This window comes from Mustela erminea, chromosome 18, assembly GCF_009829155.1.
Source record: "Mustela erminea isolate mMusErm1 chromosome 18, mMusErm1.Pri, whole genome shotgun sequence".
NCBI classification, from domain to species: Eukaryota; Metazoa; Chordata; class Mammalia; order Carnivora; family Mustelidae; genus Mustela; species Mustela erminea.
The window spans coordinates 43,571,620-43,597,064 of NC_045631.1; the positions used below are offsets into that span (position 1 = coordinate 43,571,620).

General features: G+C 38.1%; 1 protein-coding gene across 5 annotated transcripts in view; it reads right to left on the reverse strand.

Moving 5' to 3' along the window:
- Nucleotides 1-25,445, reverse strand: part of GPATCH8 (G-patch domain containing 8) — a 111,487-nt gene that overhangs the window by 16,892 nt on the left and 69,150 nt on the right. For 4 of the 5 annotated variants that reach the window (XM_032322816.1, XM_032322820.1, XM_032322818.1 and 1 more), the window contains 2 exons: nucleotides 8,008-8,151; nucleotides 4,931-4,967 (listed from right to left, as the gene is read on the reverse strand). In XM_032322816.1, coding sequence (XP_032178707.1) covers nucleotides 4,931-4,967; nucleotides 8,008-8,151 — 181 coding nt within the window. The remainder of the gene's footprint in view (nucleotides 1-4,930; nucleotides 4,968-8,007; nucleotides 8,152-25,445) is intronic. The other variant, XM_032322817.1, reaches the window with a different exon arrangement.

Genomic DNA, 25,445 nt, shown 5'->3' on the forward strand with positions numbered 1-25,445 from the left:
AGTAGTCCTAGTTAGTCAGTTATGAAATACTTACCATTTATGCCCAATTATTTTGCAACACAATCACTATTAATATAATTTGGTGAATAACAAATTAATATGTCATAAAGCTATTATTAAATATTCGTTTCAATATGTTCAGGAATTCAGCAAAATGCCTTAAAACATGGTATATTTCTGCAGAAGCAGGGTGCTTCCTTTACCGTTTTTTTCACACACCTATGTATATGTACATATAGTCACCATCACCACCACCAAATTTTAAACTGCATGAAGTTTTAAAAATAATTTTGAGATACAATTCACATAGCATAAAATTCACCCATTTAAACTGTAAAATTTAGTGGGTTTCTCAGAGTTGTGCAACCATTAACACTATCTAATTCTAGAACATTTCCATTACTCCCAAAGGAAGCTCCATGCTCATTAGCAGTCACTCACCATTACCCCTTTCTACCCAGTTCCTGGAAACCTAATATATGCTCTCTACAGACATGCTTATTCTAAACTCTTTATATAAATAAAATCATACAACATGGGGGGGTTGTGACTGGTTTCTTTGACTTAGCATAACACTTTCGAGGTTCGTGCCTGCTACATGTATCAGCAAGTCATTCTTTCTTACTGCTGAATAATATTCTACTGTACAGATGTACCACATTTTGTTCATCCATTCATCAACTGGTACGTATATGGGCTGTTTCCACTTTTTGGATACTATGAACAATCTAATACACATTTAAAAAATAAAGATTTTATTTATTTTTTGACAGAGAGACAGCGAGAGCGGGGACACAAGCAGATGGAATGAGAGGGGGAGAAAGCAAGCTTTCTGCTGAGTGGGGAGCCCAATGCTGAGCTCAATCCCAGGACCCTGGGATAACAACTCAGCCACCCAGGCGCCCCTCTTATGCACATTTATTTGTGCACATGTATTTTCATTTCTTATGCATGTATATTTTCATTTCTCTTGAGTATATGCTGGTCATATGGTAAACTCTATATTTAACACATTTTGACAAACTGCCGAACTGTCTCCCAGAGGGGCTAGACCATTTTACAACTCCACTAGCAATGTAGGAGTGTTCCAGTTTTTTCATATCCTCTCCAACATATGTTACTGTGTCTTTTAATTCTGACTATCCTAATGGGTGTGAAATGGTATGCCATTGTGGTTTTGCGGATAATGAGTTTTAAATATTACTATATATGGGGTACCTGGGTGGCTCAGTAGGTTGGATGTCCAACTCTTGATTTTGGCTCAGGTCATGATCTCAGGGTCATGGGACTAAGCCCCATGTCAGACTTGGTGCTCAGTGTGGAGTCTCCTTGAGGTTCTCTCTCTTATTCTCCTTCTGCCCCCACCCCCCACCCCATGCGCATGATCTCTCAAGTAGATTAAAAAAAAAAAACCTTTAAAAAAATGTATCTATATATAGATATATATTATATATATCCATATACATCTACACAGCCTTCCAGATCATAACTGGAGGCAAAGGTATGCTTTCACTGTAGAATTTAAAGGAGCACAATTCCTAAGAACAGCAAACAGAACAGCAGCATCTCAGTTCAGAGCTCTTTTCAGCACTGTCACTCACAGACTTATCATTGTTTCTTATGCTGCTTTACCTTTTCAGACTACAATAGAACATACAGCCCTCATGCAAGAATCTCCACCACACTGCACGACTCTGATAAATACAAACGTACAGGGGCAGAAAACAGGCTGAAAAGTATAGAACATAAATAGGGTAGAATCATTTTTATTCATACTGGGAAAGTGTGCCAAGATCAAGAACGGAGTTAGAGGGGTGCCTGGGTGGCTCAGTGGGTTAAAGCCTCTGCCTTCGGCTCAGGTCATGATCTCAGGGTCCTGGGATCGAGCCCCACATAGTGCTCTCTGCTCAGCAGGGAGCCTGCTTCCCCCTCTCTCTCTGCCTGCCTCTACCTACTTGTGAACTCTCTATGTCAAATAAATAAAATCTTAAAAAAAAAAAAAAAGAACGGAGTTAGAAATTCCTAAGAAAATATAGGGTTTACTAGCAAACTAAGTTCCCAAAGGGTCTGTTTAGGGTCATCCCTGTCTGCTCACAAAAGCAGACAGTTTCCCTAAAGAGAAACAGTTTTCCAAGGTTAACTAGATTGTGATAGCTGGATGTAAGAAGTCTACCACCAAGAAAAGCTGTGGTAGTCAGCATGTAAGATTCAACAAGTGAAAAGGCTCAAAACACGCCCAGGTTTTGGAAGACTAGCCAAATGATGTCAATTCTCTTACACTAAGCAAAATAGTCCCAAAGAAAAATAACATACACAGTGGTACAAACTTTCATCTCCCTGCTACAGGTTAATAAAATAAAACTATAATATGCTCAGATTCTTAGATGCATTCCTCTTTTCACACTTGCTTTGCTTCTGTAAGCATAATCTCTTCAGAAGTAACATATGCTATTTAAGTCAACATTTATGAAGCGTTAGGATTCATAAATACTTCATGGTTTTCCTAATCTATTTCATGACTTTACAATTATCAATTTATGGTTTTCTAAGGATAAACATTTCATAAACACATGAAATACAGGTATGTGTAGAATATCTTCATTGGTATCTAGTCTTGATGGTTTCACTTCTTAAGTTATTTTAAAAATAAGCTCAATGCCCAATGTGAAGCTCAAATTCACAACCTCAAGATCAAGAGTCGTATGCTCCACCAACTGATCTAGCTAGGGGCCCCTGTGGTTTCATTTCTTTTAGAAGGATTCATTTTCTTTTTAATTTTAGCCCCAGAATTATTTTTCAATTTTACTTTTTTTTAAATTGCCTTTTAAAAATTTACTTTCATGTTTCCCTTGCCCTGAATATCAAAGTAGCACCAAAAAAAGAGAACTCAGTCTGAATTTCCTCAAATCTACAGTGGCTTGCCAGAGGTCCAATTGGTTTTGATATGCTTACTATCCTGATGCCCTATGTACCAAGCATACAAAGGATCAAATGCAGTAAAGATCTTGAGAGGCAAAATGCAACCAATAAACAGTGAATCTTCAAGTGGAAAGGGACTCCAAACTTGAATGAAGGCCATGTGAAGTCCAAAAATGATTATTACTTCCATCACCAAGGAATTTCTCAGACCTTATTTCAATTGAGAACCTATTTCATTTTTGAATAATGAGGAAAACTCTAAAATCTCTGTTCCTTAGTAATACATATTACTTGATATTGTCACAGTCAACTAAAAGTAAGCAATGCTGTCAAAAAGTAATTTTAACAGTTTAGACAAAGTTAACTAAATTATGCAGTAGTAGATTCCATTTTGTAGAGAAGTCACTGATGGCTGCTACAGGCTTACTCTGTTTTAGTTCAGCTATTTAAAGCTCATAAAACAGCTACTTATACAGTTGAAACAGACATGGTACTAAATGAGATTTCAATGTTTTCAAAAAAAACGTAAAAGAAGTCTCATACTGAACCGATGTTAGCAGAAAGAAGAGGCAGGCTGAAAGGATTCTCTCCTCTGACCAAGACACAGTTTTTTTTATGCAAGCAAAAAGAATTTCTCAAAGCTGCTTTACTGTACCAGATTTTGATAACTGGATCAGACTACCTCAGGCAGTTCTCAAACTGCAAAGTTGGCCCCTTAAAGAGGAAGGAGGCAGCTTTTCAATGTGCTACTTTCCCAGTGTCAATTAGAATGCTGTGGGTAGAAGCCTGTGTGGAGAGAAAATGAAGGTACAGGCCTGGGTCACAAACCCAAATGTCTAGAGGGATGTGACAGTTATGAGTCATACAACTTGACATAAGGGCAAAGATTATGTGGAACCACAGATAACAGAACGTTAGCATGTGCCTGTCTGAAGAGATAACAACTACTCAGCTTTAACAAATTGTTGTATTAAAATGAAGGCCCAGTGTTCTTAGATTATTTCAATTTTTCAAGGTAAGTTTGAATTATGTAAAATCTCATCTTAAAAGCTGGGAACCAACCAAAATTAAAGGGAAAAAAATCTAATACTGCAAAGGCCAGACATGATACATCTATGGGACAACTGTGATCTCTGGCTTATGTACTGGAAGCCGGTGAGGAGGACCCTTAGTGCCACAAATAAAAGAGAGTAAGACTGGGAGAACCCTGACTAGGTAACAAGGTACCAAAGAAAGCAAAACAAAAATAACAACAAAAAACAGTGTTAGAAATAAGGTACTATAACTGTGTTGCTACAAATGCCACTTTCAAGAAAGAGAATGTTCTTTACAGTCTGAAATTTAGGCCCTATGAAAACTTAAGAAAATTGTTTCCATGGTCATATCCACTAGGAGACATGCTTTTAGATATACAAAATAATGAAAGAGGCGAGGAGGTAGAGAAAGAAGAATGTGTAGTTTCAGAGTAATTTTGACTGTACCATAATTAAGCCAAGAGGTACAGAAGATAGATACTAATATTCATTAAGCACTGAGGCATATCAGGACTGAGTTATATAAAAAGGAATCACAAACTGGGCTATCTCTTGAGGAATGGAAGGGCCTTCCCTTCAAAATGTACTGAAATTATTACCTTAAAGTGAGGGTTAAACAGCTGACAAGAGCCAAAATGTCTCATGAGCTTTTTCATCTTTGCAGATCCAGCTGGGTCTTAAAATTTGTGGGTTAATGACTTTCTTCATAAAAATCTTAGAAAATTTGAGAAAAACTAGAGTAGTGAGCAGCATATAACAACCCCCCTCCTCCCAAATCACCACACATGAGAGTGGCCGTGTAGCTTTCTTCTGAGAGATTATTTGTGCTTCATGAAGATAAGGGTATGTTCAGGATCCTGTCTACACTAGTAGTTTACCACTAACATGATAGATTATTTCTCTGGAAATTTTTAATGGTGAAAATTTGGCGGAAGATGCAAACTAGGGATTACTCATATAGGGTTGAATGTACTTACCCATTATCTCAGATTCATAATAATCCTGTGTGCCTTCCTGGAAGACAAGACAGGGCGTCTTTATGATTTTAGAGCATGAATGTGGAAAATGGTAGGTCCATTTGTATGGTAAGTTCATGTCCATCAAAGAGGAATGAAAAAGAGGACGCCCCTCCTCTTAGGGATTATTTGGCTGTGTTGTACCAAGGGGATTAAAGGCTCCTTAGAAATTCTAAGTACAGGGAAGAGTAGAACTATAAAAAATTTAGTACTGTGCATTTTCTGGTTTATATATCTATAGCACTGTTTCAAGATTCTACTATTTGCACTAAGAAAGCAGTATAAAGAAAGATGAAAAAGCTTACATTTCAACCAAATAAAGAACACTCCAAGAGCAAACAGAATAATAAACTCATACTATTGCTGTTCTTTTTTTAATACCTAGGAAGGGGCTTTTGATCATGGTGAAGAAATAAGCTCACATACATTCATTAATCATACCAGCTAAAGACTTCTTCCTAGACCAAAGATCACAGACATATGTCTATATTCATGGAAAGATAATCCATGAGTTCCCTATAAGATATCCTCACTTTTGTGTTTTCATTTTGATGATAATCTAAAAAAACCAACAACAACAAAAACAAACAAACCCAGAGTAATAAATATTTGGGATCATCTAGATGAGTATTTTATAAAAGTTTAGAATACAACTGGGGAGTTAAAATGACAGTTATCTGTTTGTACCAAGCAAAAGCCAAATGATAGCACAGTACCATATGTATTTGATAGTTTTTCAGTAATCCTAACAGAACAGGGTTTCTCAACCTCAGCATTTATTGACATTCTGGGCAAGGTAATTCTTTGTTGCAAGGAACTTTCTAGTGTGTTGTAGGATGTTCAGAAGCACCCCTGGCCTCTACCTACTACATGCCTGTAGCACCACCCTCCTAACTGGTAATCAAAAATGTCTCCAGGCAGTGTTAAGTGTTCCTTGGAGGACAACATCTCCCCATGTGGAAAACCACTATAAAAGAGAAAAGCAGAGAGAGAAGTGGGTCATCCCAAAGTGCAGAGGAGAATAACATGCCGAATTCAAAAGAACCAGAGCTGCAACAATTACTACTACTCTCAAAAGTTGAAAGCAACATCACTAAAACACTGTCGTCCACCACATTAATGTTGTCAGTATGAATTTCACTAGTTCTGTACTTCTGCTCAGATTTAACCTGTAAATCTGTTGCTTTGATAGAATTTTTTCCCTTTAAAGAGCAATATAAACACTGTTCAAGTCTGAATGACAATTTCCCTGATTTATTTTTTCCTAACAGAAACTTTACTCAAGAGACTTCTCTTTAACTGCAAATGTAACCTTTTAAAATTCCTTTTGGTGCCTAAAGTTTCTTCTGGAGTCTTCTAATTTGTCCCAGACAATTTTTTTTTTTTAAATTTTAAGTAATGTCTACGTCCAGTATGGGGCTGGAACTCATGGCCATCAGATCGAATCACATACTTGACCAACTAAGCCAGACAGGCATCCTATCACAGTTAATTCTTTTTTTAACAGATTTTATTTATTTATTTGACAGACAGAAAGATCACAAGTAGGCAGAGAGGCAGGCTCCCTGCTGAGCAGAGAGCCCGATGTGGGGCTTGATCCCAGAACCCTGAGATCATGGCCTGAGCCGAAGGCAGAGGCTTAACCTGCTAAGCCACCCAGATGTCCCCATCACATGACTGAAGAAATTCTCAAGAGCCCGAAAAAGCATTTATGTGTTTAGATGTTAAATGTCCTTCTTAATTCCATAAAAAATAACCCCCCAAATATGAATTATATATACACTGAAAAGGTTGAGAAGTTACTGGATAAGCAGTATTTGCTGTTATAACTCTTTCTTTCTTGACACATGATTCTTTGAAAAAGATAATTGCCAAAATAACTTGGCCATATATATAGTAATTTTTAATTCTTCAAATTAAGCAGAATTGACAGTATAACAATGTCCAAAGGTGTATAAAAAGTTCAAAGATGTGTTGAATACAACTCTACTAGTAGAAGAATCTTAAATTGGTTAGGTGGTTAAATGTGGAAGAAACTACTGCAAAAAGTGTAAGAGTTTACAAACTATCCTTGTGCTGGTAAAACTTAATCAAAACTTGCCCTTTACCTGTGCACTGAAATCTTATGGTTGGTTGAAAGACAAAGCAAAGGTCAAAAAAAACATTGGTTCAACAGATCCACTTACGAGAGCATTCCAGCAATGCACATAAATTTTACAAGTTTAACAAATACAACTACCAAACATCCCAAGACTTAGCAAGTTCTACTAAAATCATCCCAAATCAAATGGCTCAAAATTCTTTAGTAAGCCAGAACTGTACTATAAGAAATTAAAGATTCGTTTCTTCCTTCCAAAATCCCCCCTGGGGAATTACTGCTACCTTCTTTATGTGTGTAACTAGTTAGGTACAATTTTATTTTCTAAACCAATGAAAGAGAAAAAAAGAAAGAAAGAAAAGAAAAGACTGCAAAGAAAGTATAAACCACTTTTTAGCAAGCTCTTCAACATGCAGCATCAGAGGGCTTTTTTTTGTTGTTGTTCAAGTTAAGATAGCATCTAATTCTGTTTTTCTTTTCAAGATTTATCTGTCTTCCAAGGCATACCAAATAACAAAACTGACTACCGATAGGAAACAGTAGCCAATAAAGCATGAATATATATAGAGAGAGGATGAAGTGACCAGAGTCTGGGATAATTGTTCAAAGATTAACATGTTCGGAAAGAGGGAGAAAGGGAAACAAAGCTCCTAGTGATCCTCAGTTGAACTACCAAATTAAACACAAATACAGAAACCATTCAAAGCCAAAAACTTTATGAAGATTTATAAAGCTCACAATTCTTCACTCTACATAAATTCTCAGAAGGTCTGTTGGGACTTCTGTCACTGAAAATAAAATCAGGTAAGCCAGATGGACCTCAGATAAAGACTAGAGATATAAGAAACCATAGTCACAAAGTTTTCTGGGTTCATTTATAAAATTCAATAGTTATAACAACAAAGTTTTTTTTTGTTGTTGTTAGCAAGCATTTCCTCACCTGCTTGTGTGCATGATCATAGGAGTTGATATGGTTGTCAAATTCCTGATGTTTCTGATACTGCTTATCACAGAGTTCACAGTAGAAGTTGGCTCTGAGGTCTTCCAATGCTTTGGCAATTGCCTTCTCTTTGTCAACATAATCCTATAAAAACCACAAAACACAAACAAAAAATTAAGTTGGTAGAATTTAAATGAATGTTATAAAGAGGCAGTCTTACCTAAAAGAGAAAAGGGGGCTTATTTAGCGGTACCAATAAAAGATGGAACACAGTGGCAATGTGGCAGGGTGATTTGTGTGTGGTTGTACTGATATTTCTTTTTTTGTAGACACTGTATTTTATCTAGTAAACTTATACTATTAATTAATCCATGTGTTTATCATGTATGGGATGCCATTAATAATAAAGGATTTCAGGAAACTTACTGTATTATCTAAATTAATAGCTGTCTTTAGGGACACCTGGGTGGCTCAGTCCATTAACCATCTGCCTTCAGATTAGGTCATGATCTCAGGGTCCGGAGATCAAGCCCTGCATCCTGCTCCCTATTTGCTTCTCCCTCTCTTCTGCCCCTTCCTCTACTCATGTTCTCTTTCTCACCTCCCCTTCTCTCTCAAATAAATAAACTCTTAAAAAATTAGTTGTCTTCAATTAGTCTTTTTAAGATATATTTAGGAGAGCGTGCATGTACACACACACACACACACACACACACACACACAAAGCAAGGGGAGGGGCAGAGGGAGAGAAGCAGACTTCCTGCTGAGTGAGGAGCCCAAAGACTCAGGGCTGGATCCCAGGACCCTGAGATCATGACCGGAGCAGAAACCAAGAATGAGATGCTTAAGCAACTGAGTCACCCAGATGCCCCCCAAAAGAATTTAATTTTTACTTTGCTTTTTGGCATTATGGAGTCATCCCCTATTCCTACTCCTGGCAAACAAACAAACAAACAAACAAATGAGAAATAAACACCACAATTTTTTTTGAAAGTAGGATCCATGCCCAGCACCAGTAACATCCAATGCTGGGCTTGAACTCACAACCCTGAGATCAACAACTGAGCTGAGATCACAAGTCAGACATTTAACTGACTGAACCACCCAGGTACCCTAAAAAACACAATTTTTATTGCATTGTAGAAACCACAGAAGTAAGTATAATCCCCAAAAGAAGCACTACAAAACAAAACAGAGCAACTTATCATCTGAAACGGAAATCAGGGCTGTGATGCACAAGGGCTTTTCTTAGGACATGTGGGTGACACTGGAGTCTGGTGTTTCAGCAAGATGGGGGTGCTAGATTAGAGAAGCCTCATTAATAAATAAAAGAACCTATAACTGGGCTGGAGAGTAGCCAAGGACCTCTGCATTTTGGCAGAGGAAATAAAAAACACTCTCAGAAAGCATCCTCCAGTTTAACATCCTCCCTTTAACATTTTCCTAGATTAAGATCAACAAAACAGGGGTTACAATCAAAGATTACTAGACACACAGAAGAGAAAATAAATCTATCCACAGGGACCCTGGGTGGCTCAGATGGTTAAGCATCTGTCTTTGGCTCAGGTCATGATCCTAGGGTCCTGGGATCGAGTACTGCATCAGGCTTCCTGCTCCTCGGGGAGTCTGGTTCTCCTGCTTCTGTCTCTCTGTCTCTCATGAATAGATAAATTAATTCTTTAAAAAAAAAAGAAAGAAAGAAAGAAAGAAAATTAATCTGTCCATAAGTGAAAGTCATTGGAAACAAGCAACAGATTTAGACACCCCAAATCTCAGATACTGGAATAGTCTGTTACATAATACAAAGCAATGATAAAATGTTTAAAATATAAAATGGAATTAAAACAATGAGCAAACATTAAACATATTTTAAAAACTAGGCAAACTACAGGGGCACCTGGCTGGGTCAGTTGGTAAGAGCACATGACTCTCAATCTTGGGCTTGTGAATTCAAGCCCCGTGTTGGGTGTACAGATTGCTTAATTTCTTAAAATATAATCCTTAAACAAAATACTAGGGGTGCCTGGGTGGCTCAGTTGGTAGAGTGCATGACTTGATATCAGGATCACGAACTGAAGCCCTATGTCGGGTATGGAGCCTGCTTAAAAACAAAACAAAACAGAAAACAACAACAAAAACCTAGGTAGACTATAGAAAGACCAAAATGAGACTTTTATAATTGAGAAAGCTAACTGTAAAAAATAAACAAAAAAATTCATCAGCTACTTAGACAATGGATTAAAAAAAGCAGACCAGATACAGCTCAAAAAAGAAATTGGGGGTGGGGTGGGGGGGAGTGCGCAGGGAAGTGCCTGGATGGCTCAGTTGGTTAAGCATCTGTCCAACTTTTTGATCTCAGCTCAGGTCTTGATCTCAGGGTCATGAGTTCAAGCCCCGCACTAGGCTCTGTGCTGGGCTTACTTAATAAAAACAAACAAACAAACAAACAAACAAACAAATAAATACAATTTAAAAAACATAGCAGGGAGGTGAAAATGTTCTGGAATTAGATGGTAGCAATGGTTGCACAAACTTACAAAATATATTAAAAACCAATGGATACTTTAAAAAGGTGAGTTTTAAGATTTTATTTATTTATTTGACAGACAGAGATCACAAGTAGGCAGAGAGGCAGGCAGAGAGAGAGGAGGAAGCAGACTCCCCGCTGAGCAGAGAGCCCGATGCAGGGCTCGATCCCAGAACCCTGGGATCATGACCTGAGCCGAAGGCAGAGGCTTTAACCCACTGAGTCACCCAGGCGCCCCAAAAAGGTGAGTTTTATAGTAAGTAAATTATATATCAATTTAAAAAAGATGTAGTAAACAAAAAGAGGTAAAGACTAAAATTATTAGAATGTGGCACAGAGACAAGCAAACAGATAATGTGAAAAAGAGGTCTAGGAGTCATGAAGAATATAATAAGAATATTAACACGTATATAACTGGAATCCCAGAAAAAGAGAACAGACAGCATAGATGAGAAAAATATCCAAAGATAGAAAGGATTTTTTCAAATTAGTAAGACAACTCCAGATACAGGAGGCACAAAGTATACCACACAGGCTACATAAACAATATGCACCTAGACACGCTGAGTGAGACTACAAAGGGAAAAAAGACCATCAAATAATAAAATACCCAGGAAAAAAAAAGATCACCCGTAATCAGTTTGACAGCAGTTTCAAAAGCAACAGAAGGTAAGACAGTGTGCTTCAGTGGGCTGAGAGAAAATATATGTCATTCGTATAACAAATGACCTATTTTCACAAATAAAGAAATGAAGAGTTTTACCACCAACAGATTCATTAAAAAGAACCTTTCTAAAGCAGTATTTCTGAAATCACAGATTGTGACTCACCAATGGATCACAGCATTAATTTAGTAGATTGAAACAGGCATGAAAAGGGGGAAAAATAGCAAAATACAGAGTGTATTTCACATAAGGCTAAATACTATCTTGTAAAACTTTTGTTTCAGTTTTAAGTGGTGGCAATAGTAAACGTATTTCTTACTGTGGGCCTGAAAGTCCCAGATTCCTGAAGCATATGCTTTAGGGAAGAAGGAAAATGATGCCAGTAAAAAGGTCTCAAATCTGAAAGTAAATGTTAAGCAATAAAAAATATATATACAACAACAAAAAAACCTAGTTTGCAAGACTGAAAAAGGATAAAAGCCAAATGCTAGCTATAATGGTCAAGTATAACAGAAGAGGGGCGTTCAAAGTTCAAGTGTTCTAGAGTCTTTCTACTAATCAAGATACAGTTAACTTTGGACTTTGTTAAATTAAGCATATTTACATTAAAATTCCAAGGGTAATTATTAGAAGGCTAGAAATAGTAAAGGGGGTAAAAGTAAGAAAACTTCAATTTTATCAAGGGAAACAGGTCAGAAAAATCAGGAAAACAGAAGTTAAAAAGACAGATTGATAAGTAATCATAGGAAACGTAAATGTACTAAGAAGCTTCCAGAAAAACAGAATCCAACTATATGCTGATTACAAGTGATACCCCTAAAACACAAGGACTTAGAAAGTTGGAAGTTAAGAGATAGAAAAAGATACGCCAGGCAAATCCTAACCAAAATAAAGCTGGAGCAACGATATCAATACTCAACTTTTTAACTTGGAAAACAATTTTTTTTTCCTTTAAGTAATCTCTACACGCAATGTGGGGCTCAGACTCATGATCCAGAGATCAAGAATCGCATGCTCGGGGCCCCAGGGTGGCTCAGTGGGTTAAAGCCTCTGCTTTTGGCTCAGGTCATGATCCCAGGGACCGGAATCGAGCCCCGCATCGGGCTCTCTGCTCGGCAGGGAGCCTGCTTCCTCCTCTCCCTCTGCCTGCCTCTCTGCCTACTTGTGATCTCTGTCTGTCAAATAAATAAATAAAATCTTAAAAAAAAAGAAAAAAGAATCACATGCTCTGCTCACTGAGCCAGCCATGTGCCCCATCTTTTTTAGACTTTATGGCAAAAAGCATTACTTGAGACTGCAGCTAGTTAGAAGCTATTCTTCAAATAAGCTGCATAGTTAATCTGAAAAGCCAACATAGATATATTGCTTATCCATTGGTCTTTATGAGGTTTTGGCTAAAAACTACAAGACTGACCCAAAAAGGTGGTCCAATTTGCCTTACCCATTCCATTTAAAAACTAAACATCAAATGACATCTCAAAACAAAATGAGTACAGTTGAACTTTGAACAACATGGTTTTGAACTGCACAGGTCCACTTATATGATTTTTTCCCAATACAAAGTTTGGGAGATTTGCAAGAATTTGAAAAAACAGATAAACCACACAGACTAGGAAACAAAAAAAAAGAACATTATCAGTTGTTAATGAATAAAATACATGTAGATACTAGTTTATCATTTACTACCATAAAAGACATACAAATCTACTATAAAAAGTTAAAATTTAGGGGTGCCTGGGTAGCTCATTCAGTTAAGCCATCTGACTCTTGATCTCAGGGTCGTGAGTTGAAGCCCTGCGCTGGTTCTACACTGGGCTTGGAGCCTACTTGAAAAGAAAGAGTTATAATTTATCAAATCGTAGGTGCACACTTACAGACCTTCCATGGCACCACTAGCAGAAAGAAATGTAAACAAACGTAAAGACAATGTATTAAGTCATAACTGCATAAAATTAAATGTAGTACATGCTGTAATATTATGATTTCATAGCCATCTCTTGTTGCAACTGGGGCAAGCTCAAGTGTTACAAGTATCCACTTACAGCTGTGTGTGATGCTAATCATCTCTGCATGAGCAGTTTGGCTCTCTGGCAAGCTGGGTATTGCAGTAAAAAGTGGTATCTCCCAGATCTTGTGTATTTTTCATTATGTTGAGTGCAATATTGTAAACCTTGAAGAACACCACAGGACCCATACAAAGTGCCACTAGTGATGCTGAAAGTGCTCACAAGCAGAGAAAAGTCATGATATTCTAAGGAAAATTTAAACTGCTTGATACAGACCACAGATTCCCATCTCCAACAGTGGCAGCTTGCCATGTCAAGATTAATGAATCTCGAAATGTAAGTGTAAGGACCTTTGTAAAAAAAAAAAATAAAAAGAAATCCATGAAGCTGTCACTATAGCTATATTAGCAGGTGCAAAATGGTTTTTATTTTTATTAATTAATTAATTTATTTATTAAGAGTTAGCTGGAGTAGAAGAAGAGGATTTTTTTTTTTTTTTTTTTTTTAATGTCAGGAGCGAGCCTGTGTGCCGGAGCAAGCATACACACACATAAGCAGGAAGAGTGGCAATCAGAGGCAGAGGCAGGTTCCCAGCTGGGAACCTGCTATGGAATTTGATCTCAGGACCCTGAAGTCATGACCTGAGCCGATGGCAGATGCTTAACTGGCTAAGCCACCCAGGAGTCCAGCAGAGACAGAATCTTAAACAGGCTCCATGCCTAGCGCAGAGATGGATGTGGGGCTCAATCTCCCAACTCTGAGCCAAAACCAAGAACGGGACGCTTAACCATCTGAGATACCCAGGTGCTCCATTTTGTGCAAAACCTTTTAATCTCACATTGAAAATGCAGTTTTTGGGGTGGGTGGGTGGCTCAGTATAAGTGTCTGCCATTGGGCTCACGTCATGATCAGACTCCCTGGTTGGCGGGAAGCCTGCTTCTTTCTCTACCACACCCCCTGCTTGTATCCCCTTTCTCGCGGTCTCTCTCTGTGTCAAATAAGTAAAATCTTAAAAAAAAAAAAAAAGAAAGAAAGAAAGAAAAAAAAGAAAAGAAAAATGCAGTTTTTGTGTGGGTTTAGGACTGCTGTAAGAAAGGAATACGTACAGACTTAACGGTCTGTTTTAAAAAAAGGTTTACAAAAAGCCAAAGGGATTGATTATATGACAACTTAAAGCAAAAGGTGAAGGATCTAGGGGCGCCTGGGTGGCTCAGTGGGTTAAAGCCTCTGCCTTCGGCTCAGGTCAAGATCCCAGGGTCCTGGGATCGAGCCCCACATCAGGCTGTCTGCTCCACGGGAAGCCTGCTTCCTCTTCTCTCTCTCTCTGTCTGACTCTCTGCCTACTTGTGATCTCTGTCAAATAAATAAATGAAATCTTAAAAAAAAAAAAAAAGTGAAGGATCTAAAGCTGGAGAATTAAAAGCCAGCAGAAGATGATCTGGTAATTTTTACAGAGGTCTGGCTAAAAAATGTCAAGATAACAGGAAAAGTGGCTTCTGACAACCCAAAGGAGCAGACAGTGCCTAGACACCATCAAGAAAAACACTGAAGAGGAAGGTTATCTGCCTGAACAAGTTTTGTTTTTGTTTTTGTTTTTAAAAGATTTTTATTTATTTATTTGACAGAGAGAAAGAGATCACAAGTAGGCAAAGAGGCAGGAAGGGGGGGGGTAGGCTCCCTGCTGAGCAGAGAGCCCTGATGCTGGCTTGATCCCAGGACCCTGAGATCATGACCTGAGCCGAAGGCAGAGGCCCAATCCACTGAGCCACTCAGGTGCCCCCTGAACAAGTTTTTAATGCAAACAAAAGTACCCTATTCTGGGGAGGGGGAAATGTCAAAAGGACATTTATTAGAAAGGAAGAGAAGCAACAAACACCAGGATTAAGGTAGGAAGGGATCAACTAACACACACTGTTTTATGCAAACGCAGTTGGGTTTATGATTAGGACCGCCATTATCTATAAAACTAACCCCCAAGCCTTGAAGGGAAAAGATAAGCATTAGCTGACAGTATTTCCATTGTACAAAAAGAAGGCTGGGACAACAAGAATGCTTTTACTTGATTGGTACCATTGATGACTTCAGGGGAAATCAGGAAGTACCTTGCAAGTAATGGACTGCTTTTCAAAGTTCTTTTGATATTTACTTGACAATGCCTTTGGCCACCTAGAACTGGATGAGTTCAACAGCAAAGGCACTGAAATGGTCTATTTGTCCCCAAATACAATGTCTCTAATTCAGCCTCTGGATCAGGGGGTCATTATACACAGTACACTATAGAAAGGATTGTCAATACTATGGAGGAGACCTCAAAAGGAGAACCTCAAAAACAAGGATTATTCCACTGAAGATGCCACTGTTGTTACAGAAAAAAACATGGAAGCCATAAAAGTCCCAAACAGTAAATTCCTGCTGGAGAAAATGGTGTCCAGAAGTTGTGCATGACTTCACAGAACTTAAAATACAGCCAATCAAGAAAATCACAAAAGAGATTATAGATGGGGGGGGGGGGAGATGGTGGTGGGGAGGGGTTTCAAGATATGAATTTTAAAGAAATTCAAGAGATTGGGGCGCCTGGGTGGCTCAGTGGGTTAGGCCGCTGCCTTCGGCTCAGGTCATGATCTCAGGATCCTGGGATCAAGTCCCACATCGGGCTCTCTGCTCAGCAGGGAGCCTGCTTCCTCCTCTCTCTCTCTGCCTGCCTCTCTGCCTACTTGTGATCTCTCTCTGTCAAATAAATAAATAAAATCTTTAAAAAAAAAAAAAAAAAAAAAAAAAAAAAAGAAATTCAAGAGATGACAGACACCACACCAGAGGAATTAATGGAAGATGAGTGCTTCTAAAACCAGTGCCAGATAATATGGAAGGAAATGTAGAAGAAGCAGTGCCAGAAAACAAACTGACGTTACACTATCTGGAAGAAGGGCTGGGATAATTCAAGACTGCTTCTGACTTTTTTACCATATGGACCCATCTATGATATGGGCATTGAAATTAAAGCAAAGGATAGAAGATGATGTATAGAGACTTTTTTTTTTTTTAAGATTTTTATTTATTTATATGAGAGAGAGAGAGAGAAAGCATGAGCACAAAGAGGGAGAAGCCAACTCCCTGACAAGCAGGGAGGTCAACCCCAGGCCAGACCCCAGGAACTTGAGATCACAACACCAGGACCCCAAGGTGCCCTAGAAACATTTTCTTAAAAAATGAAAAAGCAAGAAGTCAGACAGAAATAATGACATTCTTTTTTTTTTTTTTTAAAGATTTTATTTATTTACTTGACAGAGATCACAAGTAGGCAGAGAGACAGGCAGAGAGAGAGGGGGAAGCAGGCTCCCTGCTGAGCAGAGAGCCCGATGCGGGACTTGATCCCAGGACCCTGGGATCATGACCTGAGCTGAATGAAGGCAGAGGCTTTAACCCACTGAGCCACCCAGGTGCCCCAATGACGTTGTTTCTGTAAAGTTACACTAAGTAACTTCTATTTCCCCTTCTACATCTTCCACCCCTTATAAGCAAAACCAATCTCTCCTCTTCCTTCTCAATGTGAAGACAGTAAGGATGAAGACCTTTATGATAATCCACTTCCACTTAATGAACAGTATATAATCATTATGCCATATAGTTAATAAACTTATCTCGTGTGTGTGTCTTTGTGTGAAAATGTAGTAACTATATGGAAAGACTTGCATGAGATGTTTTTGTGTCATCATCATTGTCTAAGCATTCATTATGAAGGACATCATGTATAAGACTAGTATGGGAAGTGGGTGGACTGTCCTTACATAGGAATAAGGTAAGTGACATCTGATAGGAAATTAATAATGTAATGTATTGGTTTATCTGCGATGGAACTAGAGGGTATTATGCTTAGCGAAATAAGTCAATCAGAGAAAGACAATTATCATATGATCTCCCTGATATGAGGAAGTTAGGAGGCAACATGGGGGGTCTGGTGGGTAAGAAAGGAATAAATGAAACAAGATGGGCTCGGGAGGGAGACAAACCATAAGAGACTCTTAATCTCACAAAACAAACTGAGGGTTGTTGGGGGGAGGGGGCTTGGGAGAAGGGGGGTGGGGTTATGGACATGGGGGGGGGTGTGCTTTGGTGAGTGCTGTGGGGTGTGTGGACCTGGCGATTCACGGACCTGTACCCCTGGGGATAAAAATATATGTTTATAAAAAATAAAAAAATTTTTAAAAAAAGAGACTCTTAATCTCACAAAACAAACTGAAGATTGCCAGGGGGAAGGGGGTAGGGAGAAGGTGGTTAGGTTATGGGCATTGGGGAAGATATGTGCTATGGTGAGTGCTGTGAAGTGTAAACCTGGCAATTCACAGACCTGTACCCCTGGGGCTAATAACACATTATATGTTAATTTAAAAAATTTTTAAAAATAATGTACTGGCTTTCTTACTATCTTACTTTCAAAGAACTATATTATGGTAGGGTATGGCTTTCTCCCTTGCAACTGGAGAAGCCGAGTATAACCTCAGATAAAAATATATGTATTAAATATAACAATGTTTCTACTACTTTATTATGAATATGACTGCTGTATGTCATAAGAACTTTATAACCATTCATTAGTGTATAGGCTAGACTACTGTGAAACAACTGTATTGATTAACTAGGCTAAAATGAAGCAATCATACCATTGCTTCTTCATTATCAATGCATGAACTGTTATACTTGTAAACTGTTTCCCATATTATCTTTTCATTTTTGATGTCTAGTATTAGTAATAAGTATAACATCTACAGTATTTTGTATCATATAAGACAATACTGATGTAGGTACTGACAGATGGTTCATCTTATGAACAGAGGACAGGGGACGCCTGGGTGGCTCAGTCAGTTAAGCCTCTGCCTCTGGCTCAGGTCATGATCCCGGAGTCCCGGAACTAAGTCCTATTAGCAGGGAGGCTGTTCATCTCTTTGCCTGATGCTCCCCCTGCTTGCGGCTCTCTCTCTGTCAAATAAATAGATAAAATCTTTTTAAAAATAAAATAAAAAATAAAAAATTATAAATAAATTATAAAAAAATAAGAGGACGTAACACTATCAGTAAATACAGTACAGTACTGTAAATATATCTTCTCTTATTTTAATATTTGCTTTTTGCTAGCATACTTTATCATAAGAAACTATGTAACACATATACAAATATATGTTAAGCAACTGTTTCTGTTATTGGTAAGGCTTTTGGTCAACAGTGGGCTCTTACTGGATAGTTATTATGCATTTTTGACCACGTGGGAACCCCTGCGTTGTTCAAGGGTCAACTGTGTATACATTTGCTGTAAGGGACTACAGAGGAATGAGAAGAGGAAAGAAATGATAAATGATGACTTGTGAGCCATTTACAGCAGGGGTACATAAATCAGTCTCACTGTTAGTAGATCTTTCCAGTTAATGGATCTGAAGATAAGTCTCATTTCCAAGGCTTTTTTCTATTCAGTTTTGTATCTTCAAAACTAAGGGTAGATCTACCCTTTCAGGGTAGTTCTACCATCTACCATTTCTCACATAAGCTATTTAATCAGTAAACAAGAAAAGGTTGCTGTATTTTGTGGAATGCCAGGATTAACCAGTTTGGATAAATTTATTAAAACTAAAAAGTGAATACACAGTACATTATAACTTTTTTTTTAAAGATTTTTATTTATTTATTTTGAGAGAGAGAGACAAAGTGAGAGAGAGCATGAGAGGGGAGGTCAGAGGGTGAAGCAGACTCCCCATGGAGGTGGGAGCCCAATGTGGGACCTGATCCCAGGACTCTGGGACCATGACCTGAGCCCGAAGGCAGTCGCCCAACCAACTGAGCCACCCAGGTGTCCCATAACTTTTGCCATATTCAATCATTCACCTAATTTTTAAAAAGATTTTATTTATTTATTTTAGAGCTAGGGCGAGCACAAGCAGGAGGATCAGAGGAAGGGGACAAGCAGACTGCTCTGAGTGCAGAACCCTGAGATCATGACCTGAGCCAAAAATCAAGAGTCAGACACGTAGGAGCCATTCAGGTGCCTCTCATTCACGGTAATTTTTGCTAAGCACCCTGGGCAGTTTCATTTTGTCTGGCTATTAAGTAACTTGTGGATATTCTTCCTTATCAGTGCTGGTTTTCTCAAGCTAGAAGTCAGAAAACTCACTTTCTCAACTTCCCTTAAAACCAGGGTTCAGACATGCGATCTTCCCATCAAATGTATCTGCATAAGACTTCGATTTAAAAGTGAGCAGTATATTGGGGTGCTGGGTGGCTCAGAGGGTTAAGCCTCTGCCATCAGCTCAGGTCATGGTCTCAGGGTCCTGGGATTAAGTCCAGCATCAGGCTCTCTGATCAGCGGGGAGCCTGCTCCCTCCCCCCCAACCCCCCACCACCCCCACCGCCCACCTCTCTGCCTACTTGTGATCTGTCAAATAAATAAAATCTTAAAAACAAACAAACAAACTTCTCTTATCTTAAAACAAAACAAAACAAAACTGAGGTTCAAAGAAGCAGAGCTACTAGCATGTCAGATCACAAGATACATCCTATATCCCCTCACAAAACAGAAATGATAATATATTAACTGCTACAGGACAGGGTAGGTAGAGACAGCAAATGGGAATTAGAGCTCTGCCTATTACTGCATCTGTAATTAAAGTAACAAGAATTTTATTCAAAACTGAAAATCAAGTAATATAAATATTATACAACTATATTTAATTGTATGCTACATACTAAGTATATTTACTAATATTAGGTGGTAGAAGAAATGAAAGGGAGTAAGACGACAAAAGCAGGTTAACCTGCCATTTCTAAAGTAAATAATGGACACTAAAAGACAAAGAGAACAAGGGGTTATTTTATTAAGTTAAAGGGAACTGCAACAAAAATACAGTCCCTCTATATCTATCTCTATCCCTATATTAAAAAAAAAAAAACCTCATATAAAATAAACCGAACCTATCTGTCACATAAAACATAAAAAATTGGGGGCACTGGCTGGTTTGGTCAAGTAAGCATGTGACTTTTGATCATGGGGATGTGAATTTGAGGTTACTTAAAAATATATGTAATTAAATCATTAAAAAATTTTTTCATATTGTAATGCAAAGTTAAAGCCAACTCCATGAAAATTGTAAGATGCACGTCCAAAACAAAGTAATTCAGAAGGATTGAACATAAAAAACAAAGATGGGGCACCTGAGTGACTCAGCTGGATACCCAACTGAGTCTCTTTTTTTTTTATTTGAGGCAGGGAGAGAGAGAGAGAGAACAAGCAGCAGGGGAGGGAGAAGCAGACTTCTCACTGAGCAGGGAGCCCAATGTGGGACTTGATCCCAGGACCCTTCGATCATGACCTGAGCCAAAGGCAGATGCTTAAACAACAGAACCTCCGAGGCACCCCTCAACTGACTCTAAGTTAGATTCAGGTCATGATCTCAGCATCACTGGATGAAGCCCCAGCTTTAAACACAGCAGGGAGTCTGTTGGAGATTCTTTCTCTCCCCACACCACCACCCTCCCCCCACCATTCTCTCTCTTTCTCAAATAAATAAATAGATCTTAAAAAACAAAAACCAAAAAACACAGGGTCACGTGGGTCGCTCAGTTGGTTGAGCATCTGCCTTTGGCTCTGGTCATAATCCCAGGGTCCTGGTATCAAGTTTTGGGTCTGACTCCCTGCTTAAGCGGGGAGTCTGCTTCTCCCTCTGTCCCCAACCCCACTTGTGCTCGCTCTTTATCTTTGTCTCCCTTTCTCACAAAAATAAATAAAAACCTTAAAGAAAAATTAAAACAAAACAACAACACACCCCAAACCCAAAAATATACAAGACAATACACACAAAATGAAAGCAGAATCAAGATCTTACTTTCAAATGAGGTACAGATTACACTATAAAGCTTTAAAGAAGATAAAGAAAAGCACTTAATAATGTCAATGAGGGCAACTCATGGTATCTAAAAATTTTAATATCTACCATAATCTAGCAGCAACATTCATGATGCAGAAATCAGAGATTTATTAAAATATGGAGATTTGATAAATCATCTCCTATTTAATGACAGATCAAAGAGATAAAAATTAACTAAGACACTGAACACCTCAGTAATATTTATTTATTTATTTATTTATTTTAAAGATTTTATTTATTTATTTGACAGAGAGAGATCACAAGTAGGCAGAGAGGCAGGCGGAGAGAGAGGGGGAAGCAGGCTCCCTGCTGAGCAGAGTCCAATGTGGGGCTCCATCCCAGTACCCTGATATCATGACCTCAACCAAAGGCAGAGGCTTAACATACTGAGCCACCCAGGTGCCCCATGAACACCTTATTAATATATTAAGGTATGTGGCCTAAAAATAGGAAACACACCTTTTAAAGTACTCATAGAATGTTCATCAAAAAAGGCTGTATTAGGCTATAGAGGAAACCATAATAAATTGCAAAAAGAGATAATTTAAGTAACATATATAAACACAGTAAAATAAAACTAGGAATTAACATTTTTTTTTAAAGATTTTATTTATTTATTTGACAGAGAGAAATCACAAGTAAGCAGAGAGGCAGGCAGAGAAAGGAGGAAGCAGGCTCCCGGTGGAGCAGAGAGCCTGATGCAGGGCTCGATCCCAGGACCCTGTGATCATAACCTGAGCCGAAGGCAGAGCCTTTAACCCACTGAGCCACCCAGGCGCCCCAAGGAATTAACATTTTTAAAGGCTTTTCTATAAATCCGAGACCTTAGAATTTCTAGGGGAAAAATGATAATGACATTATTTATCAATATATACAGGTCAGGAAAAATATATAGGTATAACTACTTAAAGTAATAGAATAATAAGAACAAAGGCCAAACTCTGGATAAACTCTCATACACGTATACCAGGAAATATGTTTCCATTTACATAAAGTTCAAAATCATGTAAAATTGGGGCACCTGGATGGCTCAGTTGGTTAAGCAACTGTCTGCCTTCCTCTCAGGTCATGATCCCAGGATCCTGGAATGGAGTCCCACATTGAGCTCTCTGCTTGGTAGGAAGTCTGTTTTTCCCTCTGCCTCTTACCCTGCTCATGCTCTCTCTCAAGTGCACTCTCTAATAAATAAATAAAATCTTAACAAAAAATAAAAATAAAATAGTCAAAACCATGTAAAATTAAATAATACATGTTTAGGGATACAAAACACATTGTAAAACCATTTTTAAATCTAAGGGACAATTTAAAACCATTTAAAATCTGGGTGGCTCAAGTCAGGCATCTGACTGGTGATTTCAGCTCAGGTCATATTCTCAGGATTCTGGGATTGAGCCCCACTTCAGACTCAGTGCTCAGTACAGAGTTCCCTTGGGATTCTCTTTCTCCCTCTGCCCCCTTGAGCTCTCTATAATAAATAAAATCTTGGGGAAAAGGAGGGCTGTCAATAAAAGAGGAGATAATATTTCTTGAGTCACTCTATGAAACCAGTATTACTCTTATATAAACATTTCACAAAAAAACCCCTACAAATTAGTACCTCTTATGAATTCAGATAAAAAAATCCTCAACAAAATGCTAGCAAACTGAACTCAGCAGCATATTAAAGGGGTCATACACCATGACCGAGTAAGACTATCTAAGGAATGCAAAGTTGATTCAATACATAAAAATAAACTGATATAATATGCTGTATTAAATAAAGGGGGGAATCCCTATTTGTTCAACAGATACAAAAAGTAACAAAAGCATTCAACAAAATCTAACACCTTTTCATGAACGGAAAAAAAAAAAAATCAACAAACTACAAATTGAAGGAACTTCCTCAATCTAATATGGGCATCAATGAAAAAGCCCTAGCTAACATCATCCTTAAAGGTTAAAGACCAAAAGCCTGCCCTATACAAAGTTCAGAAAAAAGATGTTTGCTCTTGCCACTTCTACTTGACAATATACTGGGAGTTCTAGGTAGGGCAATTAGATACAGGGGAAAAACAGGCATCTAGATTGGAAAGAAACAAAATTATCTTTATTCACAGATGATATGACATGTAATAAATCCTAAAGAATTCACATAAAAAACTGTAAGAGCTAATAAATAAGATTAGGGGCACCTGGGTGGCTCAGTGGGTTAAGCCTTTGCCTTCAACTCAGGTCATGATCTCAAGGTCTTAGGATCGAGACCCGCATCAGGCTCTCTGCACCTGCCTCTCTGCCTACTTGGGATCTCTCTCGCTGTCAAATAAATAAATAGAAATCTTTAAAAATAAATAAGGAAATAAATAAATAAGTTTAGCAAAGTTGCAGAAAATAAAAGATCAATCAACATATGAAAATCAATAGCATTTTAAAAATAATATTTAGGATTAAATTTAACAAAAGAAGTACAACACTTAACAAATATTGAAAGAAATTAAAGAAGATCTAAAGATGGGGCGCCTGGGTGGCTCAGTGGGTTAAGCCTCTGTCTTCGGCTCAGGTCATGGTATCAGGGTCCTGGGATCGAGCCTCACATCGGGCTCTCTGCTCAGCAGGGAGCCTGCTCCACCACCCCCCCCCCCCGCCTGCCTCTCTGCCTACTTGTGATCTCTGTCAAATAAATAAATTAAATCCTTAAAAAAAGGAAGATCTAAAGAGGGATGCCCGGGTGGCTCAGATGGTTAAGCCGCTGCCCTCAGCTCAGGTCATGATCCCGGGGTCCTGGGATCAAGTCCTGCACTGGGCTCCTTGCTCAGCAGGGAGTCTACTTCTCCCTCTGACTGTCGCTCCCTTTGCTTGTCCTTTCTCTCCCTCTTTTTCTGAGAAGTAAATGAATAAAATCTACAAAAAAAGATCTGAAGAAATGGAAAAACATCCTGTATTCATGGATTGAAAGATTTAACATTGTTAAAATGACAATACTCCCAAAACTGACCTACAGATTCAACATAATCCTTATCAGAATCACAGCTGATTTCTTTGTAGAAATTGATCAACTGATTCTAAGAATTGGGAGAGATCAAGACTAGCCAAAACAATCCTAAAAAGTAATAAGGTAGGAAGGCTCACACTTCCCAAGAGCAAACCTTACTACAAAGCAACAATAAGCAAGATAGTGATTTTTTCTTTCTTTCTTTCTTTTTTTTTTTTTTTTGAGATTTGCTTATTTGAGAGAGAGAGAGAGAATCCAAAGCAGATTCCCTGCCAAGCAGGGAGAGAGACAGATGCAGGGCTCAATCTCAGGACCCTAAGCTGAAACTAACAGTTGGATGCTTAAACTGCTATGCCACCCAGGTGCCCAAGACCATGATTTTCAACAAGGTTCTAAGACCGTGTGGTGAAGAACAATCTTTTCAAAAAATGGCACTGGGACAACTGGGTAGTCATACACAGAAGAATGAACTGAAACACCTATCAAACATGACATACAAAATTAAACTTTAAAAATTTATTTCAAAAAATAGATCAAAGACTTAAATAAAAGAGCTAAAACTTGAACTTCTTAGAAGGAAACACAGGTATAAATTTTCATGGCCATGGATTGGGCAATGGGTTCTTAAATATGACACCAAAAACAAAAACAACGAAAGAAAAAGATAATGGACTTCATCAATTTTTAAAAATTTGTGCATCAAAGGACATTTTCAAATGAAAAGACAATCACAAAATGGGAGAAAATATTTGCAAATCATGTATCTGACAAGGGCCTCATTTCCAGAATTAACAGAGAGTTCCTATAACAATAAAAGAACAGCCCAATTTAAAAACGGGCAAAAGATCTGAATAGATATTTCTCCAAAATAATAACAAATGGCCAGTAAGTGCAAGAAAAGGTACTCAACATCATTAGTCAGGAAAATTCAAATAAAAATCATGATCAGATACTATTTCATACCCACTAGGATGGCTATAAAAAAATGTAAGTGAGGATGTAGAGAAATAAACTCTCAAACACTGATGGTGGGAATGTAAAATGGTACAACCACTTTGGAACAGTCTGGCACTTCCTCAAAGAGTTAAACATAGGAGTTACCATATGCCCAGCAATTCTATTCCTATGTAGATATCCAAGAGAACCAGAAAATATATTTACACAAAAACTTGTACAAGATGGTCACAGCAGCACTATTTATAGTAGCCAAAGAGTAGAAAAAACCCAAATGTCCATTAATTGGTGAATAATTAAACAGACTATAATATATTCTTCAATGTAATATTCAGCTATAAAAAGGAAATGAAGTACTTACACATGCTATTAACATGAATGACCCTTGAAAACATGCTTAGTAAAGAAGTC